The sequence below is a fragment of the Dermacentor andersoni genome, chromosome 1, assembly GCF_023375885.2.
Source record: "Dermacentor andersoni chromosome 1, qqDerAnde1_hic_scaffold, whole genome shotgun sequence".
In the NCBI taxonomy this organism is placed as follows: Eukaryota; Metazoa; Arthropoda; class Arachnida; order Ixodida; family Ixodidae; genus Dermacentor; species Dermacentor andersoni.
The window spans coordinates 410,001,785-410,029,622 of record NC_092814.1 but is presented as its reverse complement, the minus strand read 5'-3'; the positions used below and the strand labels follow the sequence as shown (position 1 = coordinate 410,029,622).

General features: G+C 44.1%; 1 protein-coding gene across 7 annotated transcripts in view; it reads left to right on the top strand.

Annotated features, from left to right (window-relative positions):
* Positions 1–27,838, top strand: part of Rel (nuclear factor NF-kappa-B family member relish) — a 417,698-nt gene that overhangs the window by 201,602 nt on the left and 188,258 nt on the right. For all 7 annotated transcript variants that reach the window (XM_055064994.1, XM_050168416.2, XM_055064991.1 and 4 more), the window contains one exon: positions 13,176–13,273. In XM_055064994.1, coding sequence (XP_054920969.1) covers positions 13,176–13,273 — 98 coding nt within the window. The remainder of the gene's footprint in view (positions 1–13,175; positions 13,274–27,838) is intronic.

Genomic DNA, 27,838 nt, shown 5'->3' with positions numbered 1-27,838 from the left:
TTGAACAAGCTCTCAGGAACGGAGGAAGCCTAAAAGCAGTGAAGAAGAAAAATTGGCAAGAATCAGATGTATGCGTTAAGACACAAAGCCGGCAATGTCATTACTAATATGGATGAGATAGTTCAAATGGCTGAGGAGTTCTATAGAGATTTATACAGTACGAATGGCACCCATGATGATAATGGAAGAGAGAATAGTCTAGAGGAATTCGAAATCCCGCAAGTAACGCCGGAAGAAGTAAGGAAAGCCTTGGGAGCTATGCAAAGGGGGAAGGCAGCTGGGGAGGATAAGGTAACAGCAGATTTGTTAAAGGATGGTGGGCAGATTGTTCTAGAAAAACTGGCCACCCTGTATACACAATGCCTCATGACCTCGAGCGTACCGGAATCTTGGAAGAACGCTAACATAATCCTAATCCATAAGAAAGGGGACGCCAAAGACTTGAAAAATTATAGACCGATCAGCTTACTGTTCGTTGCCTACAAAGTATTTACTAAGGTTATTGAAAATAGAATCAGGAACACCTTAGACTTCCGTCAACCAAAGGACCAGGCAGGATTCTGTAAAGGCTACTCAACAATAGATCATATTCACACTATCAATCAGGTGATAGAGAAATGTGCGGAATATAACCAACCATTATATATAGCTTTCATTGATTACGAGAAAGCGTTTGATTCAGTCGAAACCTCAGCAGTCATGGAGGCATTGCGGAATCAGGGTGTAGACGAGCCGTATGTAAAAATACTGAAAGATATCTATAGCGGCTCCACAGCCACTGTAGTCCTCCATAAAGAAAGCAACAAAATCCCAATAAAGAAAGGCGTTAGGCAGGGAGATACGATCTCTCCAATGCTATTCACAGCGTGTTTACAGGAGGTATTCAGACTCTTGGATTGGGAAGAATTGGGGATAAGAGTAAATGGAGAATACCTTAGTAACTTGCGCTTCGCTGATGATATTGCCTTGCTTAGTAACTCAGGGGACCAACTGCAATGCATGCTCACTGACCTGGAGAGGCAGAGCAGAAGGGTGGGACTAAAAATTAATCTGCAGAAAACTAAAGTAATGTTTAACAGTCTCGGAAGGGAACAGCAGTTTGCGATAGGTAGCGAGGCACTGGAAGTGGTAAAGGAATACTACATCTACTTAGGACAGGTAGTGACTGCTGATCCGGATCATGAGAGTGAAATAATCAGAAGAATAAGAATGGGCTGGGGTGCATTTGGCAGGCATTCACAGATCATGAACAGCAGGTTGTCATTATCCCTCAAGAGAAAAGTGTATAACAGCTGTGTCTTACCAGTACTCACATACGGGGCAGAAACCTGCAGGCTTACGAAAAGGATTCTACTTAAATTGAGGACAACACAACGAGCTATGGAAAGAAGAATGATAAGTGTAACGTTAAGGGATAAGAAAAGAGCAGATTAGGTGAGGGAACAAACACGCGTTAATGACATCTTAGTTGAAATCAAGAAAAAGAAATGGGCATGGGCAGGACATGTAATGAGGAGGGAAGATAACCAATGGTCATTAAGAGGAAGCTTTAGCTCGGGTGCTCCTATCTAAATACATGTAAAAGGAGAATTCGTTTTTCTTGGCAACCACAGCACCAAATTTGACGGGATTTGTTGCATTTAAAAGAAAAACTTAAAATCTAGTGAATGTTGGTTTCGAATTTTCGATTTAGGTCGTCAATTTTTTATTAAAGATTGCCAAAAATCGCAAATTTTCAGAAAACGAAACTATCAAGTTTACAACTCTGTAACTCAGCAAGAATAGGTGATATCGCAATTCTGTGAATTGTACCTAATAGCACATCTAAAGCGGACAAATTTGACATCTTATACATGAATCTCAAAAAATTTATTAATGTGTAATTACAACTTTTGCAGAACCCTCGTAAACAGCGTAACAAACTCACGTAAGATGTAAAATGACATACAAAATTTGTCCGCTTTGAATGATCTAATGGATGCCGTTTACAGAACCGCGATATCTGTTCTTGATGCAGAGCTATTAGTTTGTAAACTTCCTGCTTCTATTTTTCTCAAACTTCTGAATTTTTGTAAATCTCTTTAAGAAAATTCAAGCCCTAAATCAAAATTCCGCTTCCAACAGTCACTAGAATTTAACTTTCTCTCTCAAAATCAACAAATTTCATTAAAATCGGTCCAGGGGTTATCTCAGAAAAACGTTTTTGCGTTTTTACATGTATTTGAATAGGCCGCGTCGGAGTTGTGCCCGAGCTAAAGCTTCCTCTTAAGGGTTACGGACTGGATTCCGAGGAAAGAGAAGCGTAGCAGGGGGCGACAGAAAGTTAGGTGGGCAGATGAGATTAGGAAGTTTGGAGGGTCAACATGGCCACAATTAGTACACGACCGGGGTAGTTGGAGAAGTTTGGGAGAGGCCTTTGCCCTGCAGTGGGCGTAACCAGGCTGATGATGATGATGATGACAGTTTGCTGTGGGTGCAAGGGAAAGCATGCGAGGGGATGAACTTGTGAGCCCTTCCGTTTGCCCAGCGTTGGAGATGGCGTGTCGAGCGCATGCTAGGAGGGTAGCTGAGCGTGTGATAACTGGATCAAGGGCACGCGATGGGGCTTCTTTGAAGCTAGATGGGAAAGGAGCCACTCTGCTTGCTCTTGTTCAGTCTCCCTGTCCATATTTCCTCGTAATTTTTATGGCACGCGACGTAGGAGAGTTGCGACGCATGGAACCTGTGGCTTTGGTTTGTCCAGAAAGTGGTCCATGGGGGCAAGAAATTTCTTTCGAAATAAATGCTGCACCGTTTTTGGAGTTGGAAGTCACAAGAGTTTTTCTCTAGTCAATTAAATAGGACTTTGCCTGCACCAACTGAGCCGTTCAATTGATCCATTAATTTGAATGAGCGGATTTCGAACTTTCGGGATTTCACTGCAGCTCTTAACCAAGCTGGCACGGCAGTAAGGCCTGTGAAACACACTGCTAAGTTACAGTTCGTAGAGCATTCTCTCACGGTTCTCTCGAAGATGTTAATTCTCAAGATGGGAAGTTCAGAAATTCAGCAAAGTGCGCTGCTGCCAGATATATATTTCATAAATATTGTACCTTTTATTCCTCAACTGAACTATGTAAACATGCTAAACTTCCACAGGAGTTACGAACCAAGCAGAAAGGGCTAAAGCTTTATTACCAAATTATTTGTGAGCTTTGTAATATGAACGCTGATGATTACGTTGAAAGCCATACAAATGAACCGTCAAGGCAGTGTAGCAGCATGCGTATACCACTCCAATATTGCGTGACTGTCTTAAATTTAGTCTCTTCCCCTGTGCAATTGCGAAATGGAACATGCTGCTGTTGTACAGGCCACGGCACTGAGTGCTTCTCTGGGTGGTCTTAATGAACATGTGCCACGTCCCACGTATGGAAAATGCCTAGCTGGTTGTTTGTGTTTGGTAGCTGTGCACAAGAGTATGTCCTCTGACCTGCATGTGTCACACTTGCCTGGCTGGTTATGTGTGTATCTATGTCTTTGTATCATTTCTCTCTTTTTGGTCTGCAACAAGATGTTATTTGTATCATTCATGTACCTTTTCTTTCTCTTCTTTCTTTCCGCTTCTTTCTCTCCGCCTCAGTAATAGCACTGACAGTGTCAGTAAATGAATGAACGAATCTAGACCGTCGCAGGGGACTGAGATCATGCCAAGGAAATTTACATTAAAAAAAAGATTGGTTGTAGTGCATATGGCAGGCATTGCCAAGTCATAGCAGGAATATTACTGCTATCCTTGAAAATAAAGTATGTAATTTGTTTATTTATTTATTTATTTATTTATTCAGTACCCACAGGCTCCAAAAGGCATTACAGTGGGGGGGAAGGTTTTACAGAACAGTTATGAACTTTCACGAAAGATTTTTTTTTTTACCCGACGTGAGAAAAAGACAGTAACAAAAGTTTAACAGAACTTACAGAATTTCCAAACGCGGTAAGTTATACATGGGCAATTCAATCTAAAGGTAAAAGAAATGGGCTAGTTGAGTCACTTCAACAGGGCAAAGAATACATTATTTGAGACGACGTTGCAATCATTGCATTCTATCAATACTAACATGTGGGGCCTAACTTAGAGGGTAACAATGCTTTAGAAGAAGCTAAGGTGTAACGAAAAATTATTGGTGTAACGTTAAACGACAGCAAGACAGCTGTATGGCTTCGACAGCAAATGAGGATAGCCAATATTCTAGTTAAGATTAAGAGAAAGAAATGAAAACGGGAGATGCAAACGGTGAGGACAAAGAAAAAAAACCACATGGTCAGCACTCGTCCTGTGTGGTTCTTTCTTTGTTCCTGTCGTTTGCGCTGCTTGCTACCATGAATCGACACCAACTTACTCAATCTTTCTTTTTTTTGAAAGAAATGGAGGCAAGCCATGTAATGCATAGGGCAGATAACTGGTGGTCTATTAGCGTTGCAGAATGGGTGCCAAGGGAAGAGAAACGCAGTCTTGGTGACAACAGGGAGCTAGGTGGTGTGATGAAATTAAGAAATTTGCAGCCATAGGATGGAATCGGCTGGCACAATACAGGGGTAATTGGAGATAACTGGGAGGGGCCTTCCTCCTGCAGTGGACATAGAAATAAGCCGAAGATGAGGATATTGCAGAGATACACATTCTTGTGCAGACAAGAAGAGCGTCAATGTATTTAATGATGATGCTTGGCCTCGGAGGGGTGTCTTGGGCTATCTTTCACATTTTCTGTGCCTGTGCAAATACATTCACCTCAACGGTAATATCATGCTGATTTTCATCGATCTACAGCATGACCTTCCCACCTACACTATAACCACATTGCTCATTCTGATAATCAGGGGTGGGCCATCTGTGCTAATTGCACAATTTTGATACTCGCATGAATTACCGTGCCAAATTGTCCCGAAAGCAGAAAAAAATGCCGAAATTGCCACATGCTGTATCAGAACAGCTTTGGCTGTGGTAACCTTCTCCGAAACATTGGAAGTTTGTAGCCCCTAAGATTGTTGGCACAGCGCAAGACATTATGCTGTTGATCTCAGAGGTCACGAAAAACCATGGCCTCTAAGGTGGGGCAGCACGAGCACACTTCCTGAAGGCCATTTTACTTGTACAGTAGAGCGCATTGTCACAGGCGCTCATCTCCCTCTGCGCAAGGTGCATGCCATCAAGGCCTGTTTGGAGCTAGGCAGGCAACGGCTTGTAGCACTTCTTTTGTCAACAGTATAAATTTATTTAACCCTTTGAGGGTCAATAACGTAAATATACGGTGCCATGAGCGCGTGCGGCAGTTTGGGTTTTGTTCCACGGGTGGTTTCGTCTTTTTGTGCTCGCAAAACTTATGGCCGTGTCGTTATAATTGCACAAAGGGCTGCCGCCTATTTCTTGCTCGTTTAGTGCTCACAGGGGTGAGCATAGGAAGGATGCCGCCTTGCATGCGTTTCCTTTTTTTTTTCTTTTTTTTTTGGGGGAGACTCGCGATATCTTATTGCATTTGGTAGTCGATTAGATGAAGATTAGCGGAAGTTTGTCATACGTTTTTCTTTTTTGACGGGCACACAACCACACAGTTTTCTTGAGTGTGCTCACCTATGCAGTTCGCTTACACTATGAATGTAAATATTAGTGTAAGAGCAGGAACACTTGAGACTTGCGAAATATTTTCGTGTGCGCATATTCTAAGCCTTGAACTATAACAGTGAAAAAAATTTTTAATTCTTATAAGTTTATTTCCTTTCTTTATTGTTGTTATTCATGAGTAAAGAGTACATATATACCAACGCAAAATATTTTTTTTTCTCACTTTACGGTCACCCTAGGAAAATTACGGTAAATTCTTTTCGAAATAGGTCCCTCAGAAGAATTGGAATCTGCAACAAAAAAAATCGACCCTGGGCGGTCACATATTGCGAAAAAAATCCACCCTCAAAGGGTTAAGGGCAGATTGTTAGCTGGGACGATATTAATAGTGCTGAAACTTGTTAATTTGACATGCAGGTGTACCGTATTTACACGATTATAAGCCCACCTATTTATGTAGATTTGAAAATCTAAAGTGGTGGGGGCTTACAATCGACTTACAAACAGACTTACAATCAAAGCCAAAACATGGCACCGCCAAAAAAGCGAGTGGAATATGAACCTGGCAACCTTTTAACGCTAGAACGTTATCTAGTGAGGCAAGTCTAGCAGAGCTATTGGAGGAAATAAAGGGCAGTAAATGGGACATAATAGGGCTCAGTGAAGTTAGGAAGCCAAAAGAAGCATATACAGTGCTAAAAAGCGGGCACGTCCTGTGCTACCGGGGCTTAACGTAGAGACGAGAACTAGGAGTCGGATTCCGGATTAATAAGAATATAGCTGGTAACATACAGGAATTCTATAGCATTAACGAGAGGGTGGCAGGTCTTGTGAAACTTAATAAGAGGTACAAAATGAAGGTTGTACAGGCCTACGCTCCTACATCCAGTCATGATGACCAGGAAGTCGAAAGCTTCTATGAAGACGTGGAATCGGCGATGGGTAGAGTGAAAACAAAATACACTATACTAATGGGCGACTTTAATGCCAAGATAGGCAAGAAGCAGGCTGGAGACAAGGCAGTGGGGGAATATGGCATAGGCACTAGGAACAGCAGGGGAGAGTTTTTAGTAGAGTTTGCGGAACAGAATAATATGCGTGTAATGAATACCTTCTTCCGCAAGCGGGATAGCCGAAAGTGGACGTGGAGGAGCCGAACGGCGAGACTAGAAATGAAATACAGTCGCCGACCGTTTATTCGGACCTCACGGGGACTGCGGAAATGTCCGAATAAACAGGTATCCGAAAAAGCGGATTAAGAAAAAAAAAATGAAATCCTTTATTTCCACGCACTTATTTGGGCTCGGCAGTAGGCTTGACGAAATCGTGAGTGCGCCGTTGCAAGCTGTTTCGTTTATGCGCCATCAGATAAGCCTGAATCTCGGAGAGGGTCGTACGCGGCTGAAAGCACAGTCACTACTTGTGCACGCTTTGCATGCGACGGCAGCGTCAGCACCTGTGAAACTGTCAAATGAGACGGTGTCCGGAATCGCAATGCAACCACTGCGCAGGTTTCGGCAGAACATTTTCCGCGTCAGTAGGGAGCACATCGGAAGGCGACAAATCTTAGGCCTGCCGGCACCCGCTTGCCGGCATTCCCCAGCGCACTCTGCGCGGGCACTGTCGGCGCCATGAGACACTTGACGCGATGTTTCCGTACACTGCGTTGGATCACCGAAACCTCGACACAGCACACGACGGACCACCGTGCCGACACCAGTCGCACAAACGAAAAACGTGGCCGGCTCCCAGCGTCGTGCACGAAAGAAACAAATCAGCTGCTGGATTGTCTTGACATGGCTTACTAAGCTGAAACCGGAACTGCTGTACGGCCACTCTATCGAACCAGGCAGAAACGATGATGATGAGCGGGGATTTCCAGTAGCGCCACTTCGTGGGACAGCAAGGAGGCTCCGTTCAAAACAAAAATGGCGTTCAGCAAGTCGAACTATGCGCCGGTCAAAGTCGGTGCATGATGCCCTCGATCGAGTTGGCTCAAGGAGTGTCCGAAAAATCAGACGAGAGGTTGCAAGGTGTCCGAAATTTCGGCAGTTGTTATACATTATGGTCTATGGGGAGAATGGCGGTGCCGTGAAGCTGACCGAATAATCGGGCATGTCCGAATTTTTGGAGTCCGGAAAATCGGTCGGCGACTGTAGTCCTTATACTTTGCACTAACCCTGGCATCATACAAGATGTAGACGTGCTCAGCAAGGTGCGCTGCAGTGACCATAGGATGGTAAGAACTCGAATTAGCCTAGACCTGAGGAGGGAACGGAAGAAACTGGTACATAAGAAGCCGATCAATGAGTTAGCGGTAAGAGGGAAAATAGAGGAATTCCAGATCAAGCTACAGAACAGGTATTCGGCTTTAACTCAGGAAGAGGACCTTAGTGTTGAAGCAATGAACAACATTCTTGTGGGCATCATTAAGGAGTGTGCAATAGAAGTCGGTGGTAACTCCGTTAGACAGGATACCAGTAAGCTATCCCAGGAGACGAAAGATCTGATCAAGAAACGCCAATGTATGAAAGCCTCTAACCCTACAGCTGGAATAGAACTGGCAGAACGTTCGAAGTTAATCAACAAGTGTAAGACAGCTGACATAAGAAAGTATAATATGGATAGAATTGAACATGCTCTCAGGGATGGAGGAAGCCTAAAAGCAGTGAAGAAGAAACTAGGAATTGGCAAGAATCAGATGTCTGCGTTAAGAGACAAAGCCGGCAATATCATTACTAATATGGATGAGATAGTTCAAGTGGCTGAGGAGTTCTATAGAGATTTATACAGTACCAATGGCACCCACAATGATATTGGAAGACAGAGTAGTCTAGAGGAATTCGACATCCCACAGGTAACGCCGGAAGAAGTAAAGAAAGCCTTGGGAACTATGCAAAGGGGGAAGGCAGCTGGGGAGGATCAGGTAACAGCAGATTTGTTGAAGGATGGTGGGCAGATTGTTCTAGAGAAACTGGCCACCATGTATACGCAATGCCTCATGACTTCGAGCGTACCGGAATCTTGGAAAAACGCTAACATAATCCTAATCCATAAGAAAGGGGACTCCAAAGACTTGAAAAATTATAGACCGATCAGCTTACTGTCCGTTGCCTACAAAGTATTTACTAAGGTAATTGCAAATAGAATCAGGAACACCTTAGACTTCCGTCAACCAAAGGACCAGGCAGGATTCCGTAAAGGCTACTCAACAATAGACCATATTCACACTTTCAATCAGGTGATAGAGAAATGTGCGGAATATAACCAACCCTTATAATAGCTTTCATTGATTATGAGAAAGCGTTTGATTCTGTCGAAACCTCAGCAGTCATGGAGGCATTACGGAATCAGGGTGTAGACGAGCCGTATGTAAAAGTTCTGAAAGATATCTATAGCGGCTCCACAGCCACCGTAGTCCTCCACAACGCAAGCAACAATATTCCCATAAAGAAAGGTGTCAGGCAGGGAGATACGATCTCTCCAATGCTATTCAAAGCGTGTTTACTGGAGGTATTCAGAGACCTGGATTGGGAAGAATTGGGGATAAAAGTTAATGGAGAATGCCTTAGTAACGTGATTCGCTGATGATATTGCCTTGCTTTGTAACTCAGGGGACCAATTGCAATGCATGCTCACTGACCTGGAGAGGCAAAGCAGAAGCGTGGGTCTAAAAATAATCTGCAGAAAACTTAAGTAATGTTTAACAGTCTGGGAAGTGAACAGCAATATACAATAGGTAGCGAGGCACTGGAAGTGGTAAGGGAATAAATCTACTTAGGGCAGGTAGTGACGGCGGATCCGGATCATGAGACTGAAATAATCAGAAGAATAAGAATGGGCTGGGGTGCGTTTGGCAGGCATTCTCAGATCATGAACAGCAGGTTGCCATTATCGCTCAAGAGAAAAGTGTATAATAGCTGTGCCTTACCAGTACTCACCTACGGGGCAGAAACCTGGAGGCTTATGAAAAGGTTCTACTTAAATTGAGGACGACGCAACGAGCTATGCAAAGAAGAATGATGGATGTAACGTTAACGGATAAGAAAAGAGCAGATTGGGTGAGGGAAGAAACGCGAGTTAATGAGATCTTAGTTGAAATCAAGAAAAAGAAGTGGGCATGGGCGGGACATGTAATGAGGTGTGAAGATAACCGATGGTCATGAAATGTTACGGACTGGATTCCAAGGGTAGGGAAGCATGCGATAGAGGCACAAATCCCTGAGTCTTCCCCGTGTTTTTCCAGACTACTCAAAATCCCTGAGAATTCCCAGTTTTCCCGGTGGGTAGACACCCTGCTCAATGGTAGGTCAGCACCCGGCCAGGATCACATTAACAACAAGGCTCTCAGAAACCTAGAGGACGCGTCGATCGAGTTTCTCACAGATGAGATAAATCGGATTTGGGAGGAGGTAATTGTACCGGATTGGGTGAGGGAACAAACGAGAGTTAATGACAGAAAAAGAAATGGGCATGGGCAGGACATGTATTGAGGAGGGAAGATAGCCGATGGTCATTAAGGGTTACGGACTGGATTCCAAGGGAAGGGAAGCGTAGCAGGGGGCGGCAGAAAGTTGGGTGGATGAGATTAAGAAGTTTGCAGGGACGGCATGGCCACAATTAGTACATGACCGGGGTTGTTGGAGAAGTATGGGAGAGGCCTTTGCCCTGCAGTGGGTGTAACCAGGCTGATGATGATGATGATGAACGAAATATCAGGGGAGCTACAACTTAATTACAATGTTATATGTGCTCTATGGCCTTACCCGTAGCTTTTCGCTATCCCGCGCATTTGTTCGCTTTTTGGAAGGGTTTTTCAACATTTTTGAGAGTTTTACAGTGAACACAACACTCATTGGGGGGGGGGGGGGATGTCGATAGTTGATGGAAGTGCTGCTGTTCCATTTGCGGCTGCACCCTCAGAAAGGCGGTGCTTGGGGGGAGTATCGATAGTTCATGGGAGAGCAGATACCGCTCACGTGTTTCTCTTTCCCTGTTTGACGCGTTCTACGTGACTGCTTGGCGCTGAGCCGTGCTCCAGCAAGGGCTGCAGAAAATAGCGTCAACCTTTCTTTTTCCCCTCAAGAACCACTTCTCTCTCTCTTTGACTTGACTGGTAGCTACGTGCTACTTCCATGCTTCTTCCGTCGTCACGAGTGCTCCAGGCCTTTTGGTGCTCGTTCACAGCAGTGTTCAAGAGGGCTGCCATCACGGAGGAAGGAAACTCAGGAGAGGCCCTGACATCACTCTTTGTAAAGCTAAAGTAAAGCCGGAAGTTGGCGTTGCTCATGGCGTTGCTCCGCCTATCGGGCGAGCTCTCCACTCTTGTTTACATTTCTCGCGAAACCACGCCGCGCTGCGCGCAACCGTGGTGCTCGGACGCGCGCGCTCCGCAGCAATACTATAAACACTTGTTAGCACGTTAGCATGATTCCGCCAATGAGGGCAATATTTCCCGCGGATATTCCTTCGTCCGTTGCCATTGCCGTGGTGCGATACATTGCGTACAGCGTTGCATGCGCGTTCATTTCACGAACTTTATTTCCTCCGGTCCCACCTGGCCACAGCAAAATCCGGGAGAGGACGGTCCAGCTAACGCAGCGCAACAAAACACAGAGACCTATGCGAACCTGCCCGCACAGCGCCTTTGCCACGGTACGAAACCTTTGGAGCAACACGTGTGAGCGCACAGAACCAAAACAAAGCCGCCATTGTGGCCCGAAAGGCGTGGCCGCCACGGCAAAGAAATAAAAAATCAGCAAAAAAGAGAACCTACTACGTCATTTCCTCCACACTTTTCTACTAGCGCCCGGAGGGGGTAGGGCCTCTCCTCAGTTTCCTTCCTCCATGGCTGCCATCCTTTACACCGAAGAAACAAATCACTGCACAGCGGGCTGCAAGTTCGATGTTTCTGAACGGGTGGTGCGAGAGTGGCGGCTGCAGCAAACCAAAATTTTCACCTGTGATGGCAAGCGAAGAATTTCCCATGGGCCGATGTCTGGACGCTTTCCGGAGCTGTAGGCCAAGCTTGCGGCGTATGTCGTTGAAATGCGTGATCGGTCCCTGCAGTGAAGTGCGACATGGTCGTGAAACAAGCCCAGATCTTAGCCTTTTAATAAGGACCAGCTCCGCCGCGAGTACGACGAGTGGCTGGCAGCAGAAGACTGCAAACTTACGCCAACCGGACCTGTCAAAAGAGCCTCCCTGACGGCTGCGTGTGAATGCGGTGGATGCGTTCAGCGTGGGCTGCTGTTCCACAATATGTCGTGGTGTGGTCGTTTGCCAAACGTGGAGTTTCGCTGGACGACGCGCTGTGGGAAGGATGAAGATTGCACCATTAGTGAGGACGAGTGGTTGTTATTGTTGCCTATCATGTGTGTGTCTCCTACCCCGGATGGGGGATTGGCCAAGAAATGGGTGAATTATTCCAAATTATTCCAGTGATCATGCCAGCTACCAATAAATTTTCGTTATCGAATGCACCCTCGGGTATGCTCTTCATTTTTTTCTCCGTCACACGCGATATGGGGGGGGGGGTCGATTTCAAGTCGACCTACAGTCGTGTAAATACGGTAGTTTAATATTGGCTGGCAAATGCGTTCGTCTTCATCCGAGCAGATGTGTTTTTCACTACCATGCGCACATCCCGATTTCTTTGTTGCCAGCGGGCTGGGCAGCAACCAATCGAAATAAAACTTTATTTTTTGCCAATTCAGTGAAAACTGTTCATTTCATTTCAAATCTAGAGCACAAAAAAGTAACTGTTCAAACCTGTTTCAATGATCTTGTGTTAGTTTTCATATCCTAAGAATAGTTATAGGAAAACAGCGTAAATTTGTATACTTGAAATGTGTTCCTGAGGTGCCTGGAAAGAAAGAAAGAAAAAAACATATAGGTGCTCATGCTGTTCTTCATTTCAGCACCTGAAGCACTTGTTTATTACAGTGATTATGTAGGTCTCCCACAACCAGAGAGCTATTTGATGGTCACTAGCTTGAAACGCTGGCCAGTGTACTGCTAATGTACCTGTCCCCCCCCCCCCCGACAAGCCACATTGAATACTGCAATAATGGTGTTGCCACCGACAGCGAGTCCGTGTGCTTAGGTATATCAGGTATCATGATTGCACCAGAAATGCAGGCAGGGCATGGATGAAAAGCTTCAGTGTAGTAATCTACTGAACCAGAAACGTTTTTCTTTTTTTACCATCTGGCTTTCATTTCGGAGTGAAAAATTGCATTCTGGTTCAGGACTGGCTCGTGCAAAACTTTTTTTTCTGGTTTTGATTGTACTGTGGCTTTGATATACTGCTGGACACTTCTCCAAAATCAGAACTCAGCTGCTCCAAATTATTCCAAAAATAGAAGCTTACCTGCACCAAAAGTTGCTTCAGGTTGACTTTAGGCTGTGCCACAGTCCAGATAAGTTGTTAAACCCTTTTTCCACTGATTGACAGCTGTGCAAGTGCCAGAAATGTTTTGACGGGGAAACACAAGTCAAATCTGCGTTTCTAGGCACACTACATTTCATATTGTCATCCTACTATTCTCTCGCATGCTTTACTCCCAATGTGCAGAGGACATACAGATCAAGTTCTTTGAAGAAAACGAGGAGACAAAGGAGAGGACCTGGGAGGCAGCAGCCACATTCCAGGAGTCAGATGTGCACTATCAGGTGAGAGTACTTACCCCCCCCCCCCCCCACACACATTTGGCTTTGTCAGACTTCTCATAGGCACTTGTAGTGCAACATGGTTGGCTCTTCTGCCCTGATTCATGGTCATAAACCTTAGAAGGAAAACAACAGAAAAAGCAGCATTGTTGCAGTCATTGTAAAAGGAACCCAGTGCAACTTTTGTGTCAAGGAAAAATCAGGGTGCCTACCAACCTGGAAAACCAGGAATTCTCAGGGATTTTGCATAGTCTGGAAATACTCTGGGAAAACTCGGGGAATTTCTTCTTCTAACAGGGAAAATGAACTGTAATTTTATTGAAAGGGAACGAAAGTCGCAGTAATGCTGGCTCGAGTAACAGAGAGGAATCATAACGAATCTTCTTTGATGCTGCATGCACTGGAGGAGTTGCCAGTGTACATTCAGTGACCAACTTTCCGGACACTTGATAATTCGGACGGCTTCATGGCACCACCACGCACCCCATAGAGTCAATGTATAAGAACGTCTTGAATTTCATACGAAAGAACCCTTCGCTGTCCGATTTTCCGGACTTTTTGCCGTGTGACCGCAGATCTGAAACAGCAATAATCAAAGCCACCACTACCGCCATTTTGATTACCTCGCCGCCTCAAACTGGCGCTCGCACGGAGATCCGCTGACAGCCACCACTGCGGCAACACTAGGTCTAGCCACTTCCACGTCCGCTATTAAGCTTCTTGCCGTTATGTGCCGTGTTTGTTATTGAAAGAATTCGCCGCTGTCAGCAATAGCACCGACTCCACCTTTGTGGTCCTCGTGATTGACTTCGAAGCTTGGAAAGCATGGCGAGTTTATTTATTTATTTATTTATTTATTTATTTTGTGTACCCTCAGGGCCAGGGGCATTAAAGAGGGGAGCGGTTATATCAAATACAGAACAAAAAAAAAAGTACAGTGCAGCGAAATGGCTAGTAGTACAGAAATAGATGGCTCTGGGTTGTACAATGTTATCTGAGTGTTCTTAGAGTGCTGGTTAAAAAAATGAAATACGGTGCATACAGTGCAGTAATACCGTGTTCAGGTAATACAAAACAATGATACAATTGGTAGTACAAAAACATGAATGAGGTGCTCCCGTTTATACAATGTTGTCTAATACTGCCATGAAGTGATTATGGTCAACAATAGTATTGGCTGAGGCGGTTAGGCAATTCCACTCAGCAGATGTACGCGGAAGGAATGAATGAGACATGACATTGGTTTGACATAATGAAATTCCAACTTTGTTATTGTGATCTAACCTTGATAAAATGTATTGAGGAGGGGAGATAAGTTCATCGCGAAGGGAAGGATGATGAAATATCTTATGAAAAAGTGAAAGTCTAAGGCCTTTACGGCGAGAGGCTAAAGATGGCAAATCAAGGTTTAATTTCATTACAGAAGTGCTGGCAGTTCGGTTATAATTAGAAAAAACGAAACGAACAGAGTTATCTTGTACCATTTCTAATGAGTGATTTAGGTTTTTCTGAAAGGGATCCCAAACTGCTGCGGCTACTCAAGCTTTGAGCGGACTAGTCACTTGTATAGCATTAATTTTAGGGATGACAGTTCCTTAGTCAAATTGCGTTTTAGGTATCCCAGCATGCGGTTAGCGTTTTTAATTACGTAAGAAGCGTGCGTGGGGACCACGAGAGGTTGCTAGTAATATGGATACCAAGATATTTGTAGTATGAAACAGGGTCTAAGGGGAGATTATTAACGCAGTAAGAAGGAAGCTGGTTAGGAGTTCTAGACACGTGCATAAATTAACATTTTTTTATATTTAATTCCATTGACCATGATTGGCACCAAGTAGAAATAGCGTTAAGGTCGGATTGAAGAGAAGATATGTCAGTGTCGCATATTATTTCCCTGGAGATTACACAATCATCGGCGAATAAATTAATGTTAGAGGAAACACAAGAGGGTAGATCATTTATGTAAATTAAGAAAAGGAGGGGACCAAGTACCGACCCTTGAGGTACGCCAGACTGTACTCTGCTTCGTTGCGAGTTTGAGTCATTAGCAAAGACAAACTGTGACTGGTTAGAAAGAAAGCACTCAAGCCATGCAAGCATTCTGGGGTCACTGTTAATTCGATGCAGCTTAAACATTAGAAGGTTATGGCACACTTTGTCAAACGCTTTCGAAAAGTCTAAAAATATACAGTCTGCAGTTGAAGAACAGTCAAGAATGACGTTTAGCTTATGCGTAAATAAAACTAGTTGTGTTTCACATGAATATGTCTTTCGGAAACCATGTCGCGATGGTGAAAAGAATGAATTAGTTTCAAGAAAGCTAGCAAGATTAGAGGCAAGTATATGTTCTAACATCTTACTTGGAATGGAAGTGAGTGAATGGAAGTGAGTAGCATGGCCGATCCCTATGCTTGTGGACGTTTCAGCCTCGCGGCTAAGCATTCCGAGCATCGGCGACGCAGAATCACGCGCGGAATCCTCGGACATGCGGCTAAGCCTTTCAGCACTGGGTGGTTCGGAATTCTTGACGAAGCACATCGCGCACGCAATCCTCGGACACGCGACTAAGTATTTCGCGTATAGGGTGTCTCCGACTTGGCGATCATGCACATCGCGTGCGAACTTCTCAGGCCCTCACCTAAGCATTTTGTGCATCGGCGCCTCCGACTGCGCGACTAAGTACATCGAACGTTGACTCCTCGAGCCCACGTCTAGGCATTTCGTGCGTCGGCACCTCGGACTGCGCAAATAAGCACATCGAAGGTCGACTCCGATTCCTCGAGCCCGCCACTAGGCATTTCGCGCACCGGCACCTCGGACTGCGCGGCTAGGTACTTCGTGCGTCAGCACCTCGAACTGCACGACTGCAGAGCACATCGCGCTTCGGCTCCTTGTATCTGCGGCTAGGCATTTCGCACGTTGGTACCTCATACCCGCAACTAAGCATATTGCGCGTTCACTCTATTATATTGTCACGATAGCTCGTAACAATATCTATCATACCACTCCTTCATAAAGAGAACCTGATCATGAGCTCTGTTCACTAGGCCCCTTGGGCTGGCACAGACACCTGGCTGCAGAAGTGATTGAGGCATCATACAAAAGTACAAATCTGGAAAGCACCTAGCAGCTGCATATCTATCACTGGCTCTCTGATCCTAAATTCCACAGCCATTGTCAAGTAAAGATGACTTTGGAGGCTGCTGACACTCAGAGCCTTCATTCACTAACATGATCAATTCTACCAAAAGAAAAAAAAAATGCCTCACTGATTGTACTGGAGATTGCTATCAATCGGGCAGCCTGCAGGTACAGGCTGCCTGAATGTACACTGGAACTATATTCATGCCCCCACGGAGTTCTGCAGGTCACTTGGTTTGAAACTTAGGCACCATGCTCTTTGTAGAGCAGCAGCAGCAGCAAAGAATGCCCTATAAAAAGAAAGGGGGGGGGGGGGGAAGCGCACCAGACCCGAGGCCACATGTACAAGCCCCACATCACAAAACACCGCAAAGACTACAAATTTGGTGCTTTTTAGAGAACTGAGGAGAAGGTAAAACTTTGAGAGCCGTTTTCTCAAAACTGTTTTTCTGCCTTTCTGCTCAGTTTCTGGAGCTGATTTCTTTGTTACCGTCTAACATATTCTGACGCCGTTTTTTTTTTTTTTTTGTAACGTTCCTTGGGCTACAGTGCAGGTCGAGACATTCTTGCTTTATCTTGACCCTTTGTAAGTTTGCGATATGGCTATTCGTCTACCCCGAAAGTGCGCTTGATGTGAAGGTAACATAAAATATGGCACTCCAAAAAATTTGTTGCGAAAAAAAAAAATGCAAGAATGTAACGACCTTCATCACGCATTTAGCTATGCAGTCAATACTTAACAAGCCTTCTATCACGTTCTTTAAGTTCCCCAGGCTCTCCTGAAAGTTAGAGGGCGAAAAATTCTGCTCAATAAAATTGGATAAAATGTTCTGAAGATATCACTTTAAAACTTTGATGGAAGCATTAGGGAGACATTCTAAACATTTGTGCCAATTTTCATCAAAATCCATGAAGAAATGAGGAAGTTGATTTTCAAAGCCACATCCCCCCTTAACAGCAACGCCATACCGAAACAATCTCCGACAATTTCACAGAGAACTTGTTGGCATGGAAGCAATATCAAAAATGGGTCGTCACTTTTCTTAGCATAAAGCGAAAAGTTTTTACACACCTGCAAAATAAAAAGGTGCGCTGTATGAGCCATGGTGCTTCAAATGCTGCTTCCTTGCCAACTAAACGGGCTGACGCTCGGACAGCCGCTTAAGTTGCCACTGCGATGTGACGACACAGTTGACGACAATATGGCGTGCGGAATACTGGGCGCAGCAGTTGTAGTGGGTGGATGTGGAGATAGTTGCCGGTCTGCTGGTAGACCTCGCTCTATTGTAGCAGTGGTTGCGAAGGGTCATACTCCGAATACGCTGTGCACGGGCACAGCAGCAGCAAGAACGCGAAGATCGCCTGCGAAATGGAAAGGTGCACTGTATGAGCCATGGTGCTCCAAATGCTGCTTCCGTGCCAACTCGAGTTGCATGATGCTGGTTCCCGAAAGTCAACTTCGCCTCAATATAGAAATGTTACGTGGTGAAACCAGGGTGTCTACCAACCGGGAAACCCGGGAATAGTCTGGAAATACTCAGGAAATTTGTGCTTCTATCAGGGAAAATTAGCTGTAATTTTATTGAATGGAAACGAAAGTCACAGCAATGCTGACGTGTAAGAGAGAGGGATCGTAATTAATCGTCTTTTGACGCCGTGTCGTCGGCTGGAGGAGTTTACAGTCAATGGCCGACTTTCTGGACGCCCGATGGCTCCACAGCACTATCACGTACCCCATAAGATCAATGTCTAGGAACGTCTGAAATTTCGGACGCAAGAGCCCTTTGCCGTACGATTTTTCAGACTTTTTGCCGTGACCGCAGGTCCAAAATGGCATTAATCAAAGCCACCACTGCCGCCGTTTTGATTACCTCGCCACCGTGGTAAGCGCTAGGCCTAGCTGCTTCAACGTTCGTTATAAAGCTTCTTGCCATTCGGCACCGTGTTTTTCATTGAAAGAATTCGCCGCTGTAAGCAGTGGCACTGACTCCGTCTTTGTGGTCCTCGCGATTGGCTTCGAAGCTCGGAAAGTACGGCACGTTGCACAATGCCGGTTCCCAAAAGTCAGCTTTGCCTCAATGCAAAAGTGTTACGCGGTGAAGCATAAGCGTGGGAAGGAGCAATTGTCACGGGACACAGTATCTGTTCCTTAATTATACACGCGTCCACCCAATCTCCTGTCACAGTACGGGCACCGATATGCCTAATAAGCATGCTGGTGGGCCTTTTCAGATGTGCCTGTGGTGAATTCAGCCTTTAATGGCAGTAAATGACATGCATTCATATTTAAGGACTGCCCGATTTTACGGACGTTTTTGCAGCCCTTAGGGAGTCCGAAAAATTGGACGTTGACTGTACAGCTGACGAAGAGGATGCTTCGAATGGTCCGTGGGGCGAACGCGCGGTAGGAGGAGGATGAGAACAGAAAAGACCTACGCATTGCGGAATGAACGGGAAAGGAAGCCTGCCGCCGCTTTTTTCAAGGAGCTTGAGCTCAAAAAACAAAGTGTGGGCTGACGCTGGAATGCAGGTGTTCCTTATCCAAACCGAAATAAACTCGGTAAATCAGTGAAATGCAACACTGAGGTGTTCTGCGTGGACTGAGAGTATGTCAGGAGAGTTGAGGTTGACACACCAGCTGTTGAGAGTCTTATTTGTGACAAAGTTCGGGCCTCACACCAATGAGCTTGCTATAAATTGATAAAAGTAGCTCATATCACCTTCAGTCACGGCTTGTACATTTGTAGACGCGACCTATTTTTGCCATTTCTGTGCAGTGGTAGCAAGGAATAGAGCATGAACGTTAAGCTTACGGCAAATTGAATGTTCTGTTAACCTAAATTACTTCCATTTTGCTTCTAAGTGCTATGTATCATTGCAGAGTATCGCTTTGGTGAAGGCACTACCATGTTTTATGTGACACTTGATGTGGGGCTTATCGGTAGCAACCTTGAAATATATATATATTTTTCTTTCTTGAAATGCTTGAGGCTAATGAATAAGTTGTGCGTGTAATTCGAGCGGGGGATTTAATCCTTCTTATGAAGAAGTGTAGCATAACGATTTTACAATATTCAAACATTTGAATATTGAGTTTTGAATATTGTTTGAAACAATATTCAAACTCTATAATTATAATGACACATCATAACATGCTCAAAGATTCATTCTATCACCTTGATTGCTTTCAGTGGAGTCTCAAGCACCACCTATGTTTCACACATATGTATCGACAGTCGATCATAATTCATGACGGAAGTGGATATTCGAAAACATTTGTTTATGTATGCATCTCGTTTTTATTCATATTTGAAAATGTTACACTCGATTTGCAGTGAGTTTTACCATTTTTTTTCAAAGTTATTTTATTAGCTGTGCATTTTACTAACCTCTCGCTACAGATTTTTTAAAATATAAAATAAATTATACTCCTTACTATTAAAACTGGATTAAGTCATTTCTTAGCATGCTTACTAGAGAGTGACAGCATCGGGCGACATAGTGTCAGCCTGTCTTGATGTAAAACAAAGTTCTGTGTCACTCAGGGAATTTTTCAAAGCCACTCAGGGAAAACCTGGAAAACTCAGGGAATTTGTAAATGTCAACTGGGTAGACACCCTGGAAACATACGCAAAGTATTGCAGTGAAGCATAACAAGCGTGGGAAGGAGCAATTGCCACGATAGACAGTATGTATTCCTTAATTATACACGCGTGCACCCGCCATCTCCTGTCACAGTACGAGCACCGATATGTCTAATAGGTGTACTGGCACACCTTCAGAGCTTTTTCAAAGGTGCCTGTGGCGATTTGAGCCCTTAAGGGCAGTAAAAGACGTGCATTCTTTTTTTTTTCGGACTGACCAATTTTTCGGACGTTTTCGCGGCCCCTAGGGAGTCAGAAAAATCGGACGTTGACTGTACAACTGTCCAAGAGGATGTTTCAAATAGTCCGTGTGGCGAATTCGCAGCGGAAAGAGGACAAGAACACAAGGGACCTACGCATTGAAGAATGAACGGGAAAGGAAGCGTGTGCCACTTCTTTAAAAGAGCTTGAGCTCAAAAAACAAAGTGTTGGTTGACACTGAGATGCAGGTGTTCCTCATACAATCAACCAAACCAAAATAAATGCTTTAAGGAGGGACACGGGTTTTAGAGACCAAAAAATCTCGAAAAAACGCAATATTTTTAAAATGGTATTTTTGGAATTTCCAGCTATTATTCTACCACTTCGCCAAATTTTGTGCATTCTCAATCAATATTTTACCCGTAATATAAATTTTTGGCACAAGTGTCGACTAAATATGAGCCAGAGTTCCTGTAAAAAAGTGCTTTTTCCATGGCACGTGATGGCCCCCGCAGTCGTTTAGTTGCTCCGACCCGTATATCATTTAAAAGAGCGGTCTCTCGTTTTCATTTTCCTGCAACCACCAGCTCCGTCCGCACATTGGCAGTGAAGAAATTCCGCCTCAAAAAGAAGACCCAATGCGTGCTGTAATTGGCCGACAAAGGCACGTGACCCTCAGCTAGCCATGCGATTGGCTAGACTGGCATCATCTGCGTCACTCCACGCCCACTGTGCACACTTCATGTGTGCCAATCAAGTTTCCCACGTTGACAGCGATGCCGACCTCAACTCCGAAGTTTGCTACGAAGTACAAATTTAAAAAATAAAAAGGAAGAGGAAGTCGGTGTACAACTTCGAGAAACAACACCCCGCCGCCCCTCTTCCCGATGACATCGATAACAGGCCTCTCCCACAGTCAAGCGACGCCGGAGATCCCGATGGCGTGTTAGGCCTAGTCCCCGAAGTGCTCCTGACAACGGCCACGTTTCATCAATGTTTTTGTACGACGCCACTATTCTGCAGTCACAATTTTTTCGCCGTATTGACAGTGAAGTTCAAGGAAAACTTCAAGCATTAGCGTCAATTCCTGCTACTGACCGAAAATTGGAGCTATTAGGTCACGTTGATGACACTGCTGCCGGGCCAAACGAGCTGGCTACGTCTGCCGAGTGTTCGTCTGCTGAAAACTTGCAGCGGGGGCTCAGAAGGCATCACCGTAGTGACACTAGCCAGATAGACTACATTCCTGGGGGCTACTAATGCAGTGGCACTTGTATATATTCAAATATTTTGTGGTGTTCTGTTATAAAAATAAGCTCATTTTGTTTTTTCAAGTTTTCTCAGAATCTCATTTTTGGTGTTTTTTAAACTTGCCGAAGCACTATCTTGGTCTTCAGGGCACGCATGTAGAACCATAATTTTAACAGTGGCATGTAGCAACATGTGTCTGCTACACAATGCTAGGAGCAGATCCTTTAATTTCGCTTTTGTAAATTTTAAGATCTGGCTACTAATTGGACCACATGATTGCCATGTCTGAAGATCGAACTTCAAATTGCTGTAAAATTGGTAGCTGCAATATAAAAAAAAAGACGTCCTACAGTTGTGTTGCTTACACTTTTTAGTATCCAGTCATATGTCTTTATAAACATTCTGGCTGATACTCGTCTTACTATTGTTCCGATAAAGAATAGGTGATTAATTTTAATTATATCTGGAACCGCTCGGTCACTTTAAGAAGTAATTATATTATTGAAATCAGCATGAGAAACTCTGTATGGGTGACAATTTTTATTACATTTAATAAAAAAATTTTTAAAAATAGTTTCTAAACACCTCTTCCTTGTTTAAAGCAGTGAAACGTAACACTGAGGCGTTGTGCGTGGGCTGAGAGTATGTGAGGACAGTTCAGGTTGACTTACCAGCTGTTGCTTTCAGTTGATAGAAATAGCTCATATTCGAAAATATTTGCTTCTGCATGCATCTCCTTTTTATTCATATATAGAGAATGTTCGACTCGATGTGCAATGGCTTTTACCATTTTTTTCAAAGACATTTTATTCGCTGTGGATTTGACTAACCCCTCCCATCTTTTCTCTTTTTCAATAAACACTACTCCTTACTCTTCAAACTGGATTAAGTTTCTTATTTCACGTGTTTACTAGAGGGTGGCAGCATCGGGTGACGTGGTGTCAGCCCTTCTTGACATAAAACAAAGCTCTGCGTCACTAAGGAAATTTTACAAAAGGGCAGTCGGGGAAAACCTGGAAAACTCAGGAAATTTGGAAATGTCAACTTGGTAGACATTGAAAAAATAGGAATATGCCTGTGTTGCATGGTTAGTTGTTACTTTTTTCAGCACTGCTGTCTGCTTAAAGGGACACTAAAGGCAAATACCAAATCAAAGGGGACTGTTTAAATACCATTCCAGAAACCTCGCAATGCTTGTTTCGCGCCAAGAAAAAGACTTAGTTTACAAGAAAATTGTATCTGAAGGGTCTGAATACCTTTTTCAAAATTCCAATCTCCCGCCACCCAACCAGGAGAGTGGTGACGTTGCATGCACCATCACCGCCCTTTGCTGCCGTCAGTGAGTAAAACGGTGCCCGACAGACGGTGGCACCGAGCCAAGACAGAGCTGCGGATTCATCGCTGCAGCTGCTTTTTGGTCAAGTGGCGTAGACCATTAGAGCATCCCGCGACATCACATGGAAGTTGAATTCTCTGTTACTGGCAGTTGGTGCGAGTTTCACGAGCCAGCAAATCCAGTGCAGCACTACGCGATCAGGAAAGTATTGAAAGGCAAAAGCGTGGGGGCATAGAGTCGAGTGAAAACGAAACCTTTAGACTGCCTGCGTCGTTTTCAATTTCAATGAGTTCTTTTTTCTAACCATGAAATGGAGCTGGGCAAGTAGCATTTTATTTGATCTTATAATACAACATGAGGGTGTTTTTTGCAATGAGTAGTTGAGTAGTAGTGACAGCATTTAACTGAGGAGTGCTTTCGTCATCGGGCAAGTGCTTGAATGTCTCGGGGGAGTCTCTAATGACGTCCTGCATTTACCTCGATTTCTCGATTATTAAGGCTCTGTTCACGATAATATTCACGCCTTAGAGATTCTCTAGCACTAATCTATCACTTTAGCTTGACTTAGTATTTGCCTTTAGTGTCCCTTTAAGCAAAGTGTGGCAATGTGGTCCTTGTGTAAGCTTATAGTAATGAACTCATTCATATGGCGAAGCAATTGTAATTTTCCTTGAAATCCTCGTGGAGACACACGCATGTAAAATTTCGTTCTAAGAAAGCAAACATTTTCTTACTAATGAATATAAGGAGCTGTTTTCTTAGTTCATAATGAAGATTTACTGTACATTTCCCGCTGATTAGGCTGAAATCTGGTGGTGTGCAGTGAAGCTAGTAACTCATCCGATGCAGCCGTTCCAAAACCATCACGAGCTGTCGGATACCTGGCCATGTGCCAAACTGCCCACATTCTACTGATGCATACCGCACTTTCCTGCATACAACATGCTGGACCTTGGTCGAAGGTTGTGTATTCCACCGTAATTAAATATGAACAACTGAATGTATGGCTTCAGTGCATGCTGTGCTTACTTAAAGGCCACCTCTCAGGCTTGGTGTAAAAACACAGCCTGCGGATAGCATATGCTGCTGTGAACATCTCAGCCAAATTTTGCAGTCATGAATGGTGCATGGAGCTCACAAGCAGAACGCAAAGTCACCTTTTTCTCAAACACTCTTTTCAACAGAAGCCTTCTCCTCAATCTTTTCAGGGCTGCCATATTTCATCATGTAACAGATTCCCATATGTGGCTGCAATTGGCCAATAGCTGACATCAGTCAAGAAGGCTGTTTGGATCAGTGCGCTTCTTCCTACTGTTACTGTGTATATTTATTGACCCAGTTTAATAAACAGGCTGAAGTAAGCGATAATCTGCTTTCGAATTTCATTAATAATTGCGTTCTGGAAGTATAACTATCATGCTATTGTCTTCTAATGCACGGCCGCACCCACCTGCATAGGCATGAAACTTTGACCACACTGCTTATCAATGTTGTAGCCATTGGGTCTCGCTAATTTCAATTATTCTGAACTTTCTAGTAGCCTACAACTACGTGAAACTTAAGGTCAGACCAGACGTGCTAGTTGTGCGCTTACTCCTAACGATCACTTGGTTTATCGGCATTTCTAGTCAGATTGCACAGATTTCAGCAGTTTTGGCGATGTTGTTCATCTCCAATTTTCAGCCACTACGACTGCATTGGGTGCTTTGGAGGACTTACAAACTAGAGCATCGTGTGAGATTTATATATAAAGCCACCAAGTAGGCTTGCATGGTTATTTACATGAAACAAGCTCTCACCTCTAGGTATGAAGGGTCATATCGGCCTGCTTTGAGCTTCCATACTTTTTGCCGTCAATATTACCAAGACCACGTCACATTTCTCGTCTTTATTGTTCTTTTGTGCTTGCTTTCTAAGTTGGACAGTGGCTCTTCTTCTTTGTTAGTAATTTGAAAAATGTACGAGTTGGTTAGTAAAGCAAAACATTTCAGTACGTTTCCTTTCTTTGGGCACAGACACCAAAAGGAATCAAAGTATGCCAAGAGCACTCCCGTTTTTATGACTGAAACACCACAGTTTACAAATTTCCTGCTGATAATGTAGAAAATGAAGGAACAGAAGCAGATGTTTCTAAATTATTGTTAAATGTTTTCATAAAGTGTATATACTGTTAGGTATGCATGTACGGCATATTTGATAAATAATGCTGTCAAATCCCTGAATAACGAATACTAGTTAAGGGATATTTCTGGCACAAATAAGTTATTCTTCCCCATTAGTGTACCATAAAACTTAATGGATTAAAATTATTACCTTAAGAAAGCTCGTAACGGGTGTGTCTTCACTTCACCAAAGTTTTTATTGAGCAAGCCTTGACATTAGTAAGCTGCCAGAAAAGAAAAAAAAAAAGTTAATACTTGAAAGCCCCTCCCGTGACTCATGATGCTAAGAAAATGTTAAAATGCAAATATCCAATGTCTTTGAACACCCCATGAATCCGATTGGCAACATCCATGCAACAGCAGACTGTATGGCCAACAGTCATCACCATTTTCATCACCAGGTGGGAACAGAACAAGCTTTCGCATAGATCATAATGACAGTGCGCTGTATTTGTTCTGAAAGTTCATTCAAAAGATACATTATTTTACGTGCTACGCTAGCAGCAGCAGCGTATCATGTGTTTCTCGTATTCTGGAGTTATTTCTGCGTAAGAAATTTGCAGAATCCGCTGGCATGCAATCGCTGCATTACTGTCACCCGGGGATCATCAAAGCTGGCTCCCACGTCATCATTTGCGAAGAAATGAGCCATGATGAAATCATGAGGATTGTCCACAGTTATTTTGCTTCATTGAATGATCAAGACACAGCCACAGAGCATTGCAGCAGCATCTCATGTAGTGAATGCCTTTGGTACAATCAGGAGTTTTGTCAGAAGCACGCATGTCACAATGGCTCGCCCGATAGAATGCAAAAGCTGTGTCACATGACTGCTTGTCAGCAAGTGCAAGCAAGCCAAAATAAGACTTTTGTAATCAAAACTCAATTTTTTGCTACAAAACCACATGCTTCATTGGTATTTGTAAATTTTGCGTTTACGAAGTTACACGACAAAATTTTTTATGAGACCTACCAGTTTTGTTGTGGCAGGATTTTACTGTATAGATATAAGGCTTTAGTTAAGTTTCTTCACTCCTCCAGGCATTTCAGGCAGATAATTTTTTAAAGAGCCTTTGTTGCCATCCGGCGACATTTTGCACTCGGAGAGGCCAACTTAGGAATGCAGTCAGATCTCGATATAACGAATCACGCGGGACCGCCGGAAATCGTTCGTTATCCACAAAAACATTGCTGTTGGCTCTCAGCTCGCACTGTTGCTATTTTCCATATATTACACCAGCACGCACCACAGAAGCACCGTATAATAAGAGTGACATGCGAATAGGAGACTCTGATGCTGAGAAAACTACTGAAAAAGGGCCATGTCACCTCCACAGCGCAATGTTTTTTGTTTGGTTGTTTTTTGCATTCTATGCCATAGACACTGCAACTGTCTCACTCAAGGCGAACACCTGAAGTATTCCAAAGCGCAAGCGTGCATAAACGACACCATCTGGAAAATGTGACTGTGTGGCATCCCCACGAGTACGGAGGTTACATTTCTCCACGTGTATAGCTCGTACAGCTGCTGAAAGAGGTATGGGCAGAAAGAAGGAAGAGACACACTTCCATTGCTAGGTGATGCTTGGCTGGGTAAAGAATGCACTCACGAATCCTGATGCAATAGATTTAAAAAAATTATCACACTTTTTTATTTAATTGAGCGCCATCTCACATTTCCTGAACCCATGCACCGCAGTGTCCGCGTCATGCACCATGTCGTCTGCTAGCCTACTGTTTCGGCTGCCGTGTAGGATACATGGAAATCTAAGAATTCTCAGATATCGGAATATTAGTTCATAGTACTGAGGCGTTGTTAACATGACATGGATCATTATTCTGAAAGGTTCGGTATTCTGAAGTTCGTAGTACTGAAATATTTTTACGCTGGAACCATAAGAAGTCAGCAGGGGAGTTCTCAAAAGTTTGCCATTGTGGTGTTTGTAGTAATGAGGTATCACTGTACATAGGTTTATTAGGACCAAGCAGCATACATCAACTGGTGGCAACCGATTATCAGCTCGCTCGCTTCCTCCCCTTTCTCATCTCTACACACTCTTTTAATCACTCGGTGCCGTACCTTTATTTTAGGTCCCCTTGCTCATATTCTACAAATTAGTTTTCTTTTTTTTTTTTTTTTTCAAAATAGGCGGGACCATCGACAATACACTGTGACTGCCCCCCCCCCCTTTTCTGGTCCAGTTTTTAGAACACAGAGACCAACGTCACCTGAACGAATGCCGCATGGCCCTCTTGCTCGAGATGCGCCTCAGTCCAGCTGGCCTGGCGTAATGGCATGCCCCGCGAACACATAAATTGCCCCGTGAGCCACTAACCTCATACGTGCCGCAGAATCGTACTCGCGCGTGACGTGGCCGCCAGGTTTCCCGTTACATACGTGTGCTCGATGGCATTAACTCCCATACCACCACGGGAATGCCGCCACCCACACCAGTGCCTGTGTCGGCCCGTAAGAAGGCGCCTATATGCCGCTGACTCAAGTGGATATATCTTGGGAACCGCAGTGGAAGTGCGCCATGCCCAGCGTCTTGAAAAGCAGCACAGTCCTAAGAACACAAGCAACCATTGGTTGCGAAGAAATAAACAACCTGTGCAAGTGTCATGCATGTTGCCCCTGGGTTCCAATGTGGTTGTGTTCAATGCATGCAAGGCTGATTATATCAGCCAACTTAACTGCTTTCCTCAACTTAGCTGCTTTACTCACTTTTTGAAAGCCCTCCTTTACCGGGGAAATAAATAATGGTTTTAAAATAAGCTGCTAACTTCTTAGTGCACCTCAATTGAGGTGAGTGAGATGCCTTTGAGTAAGATA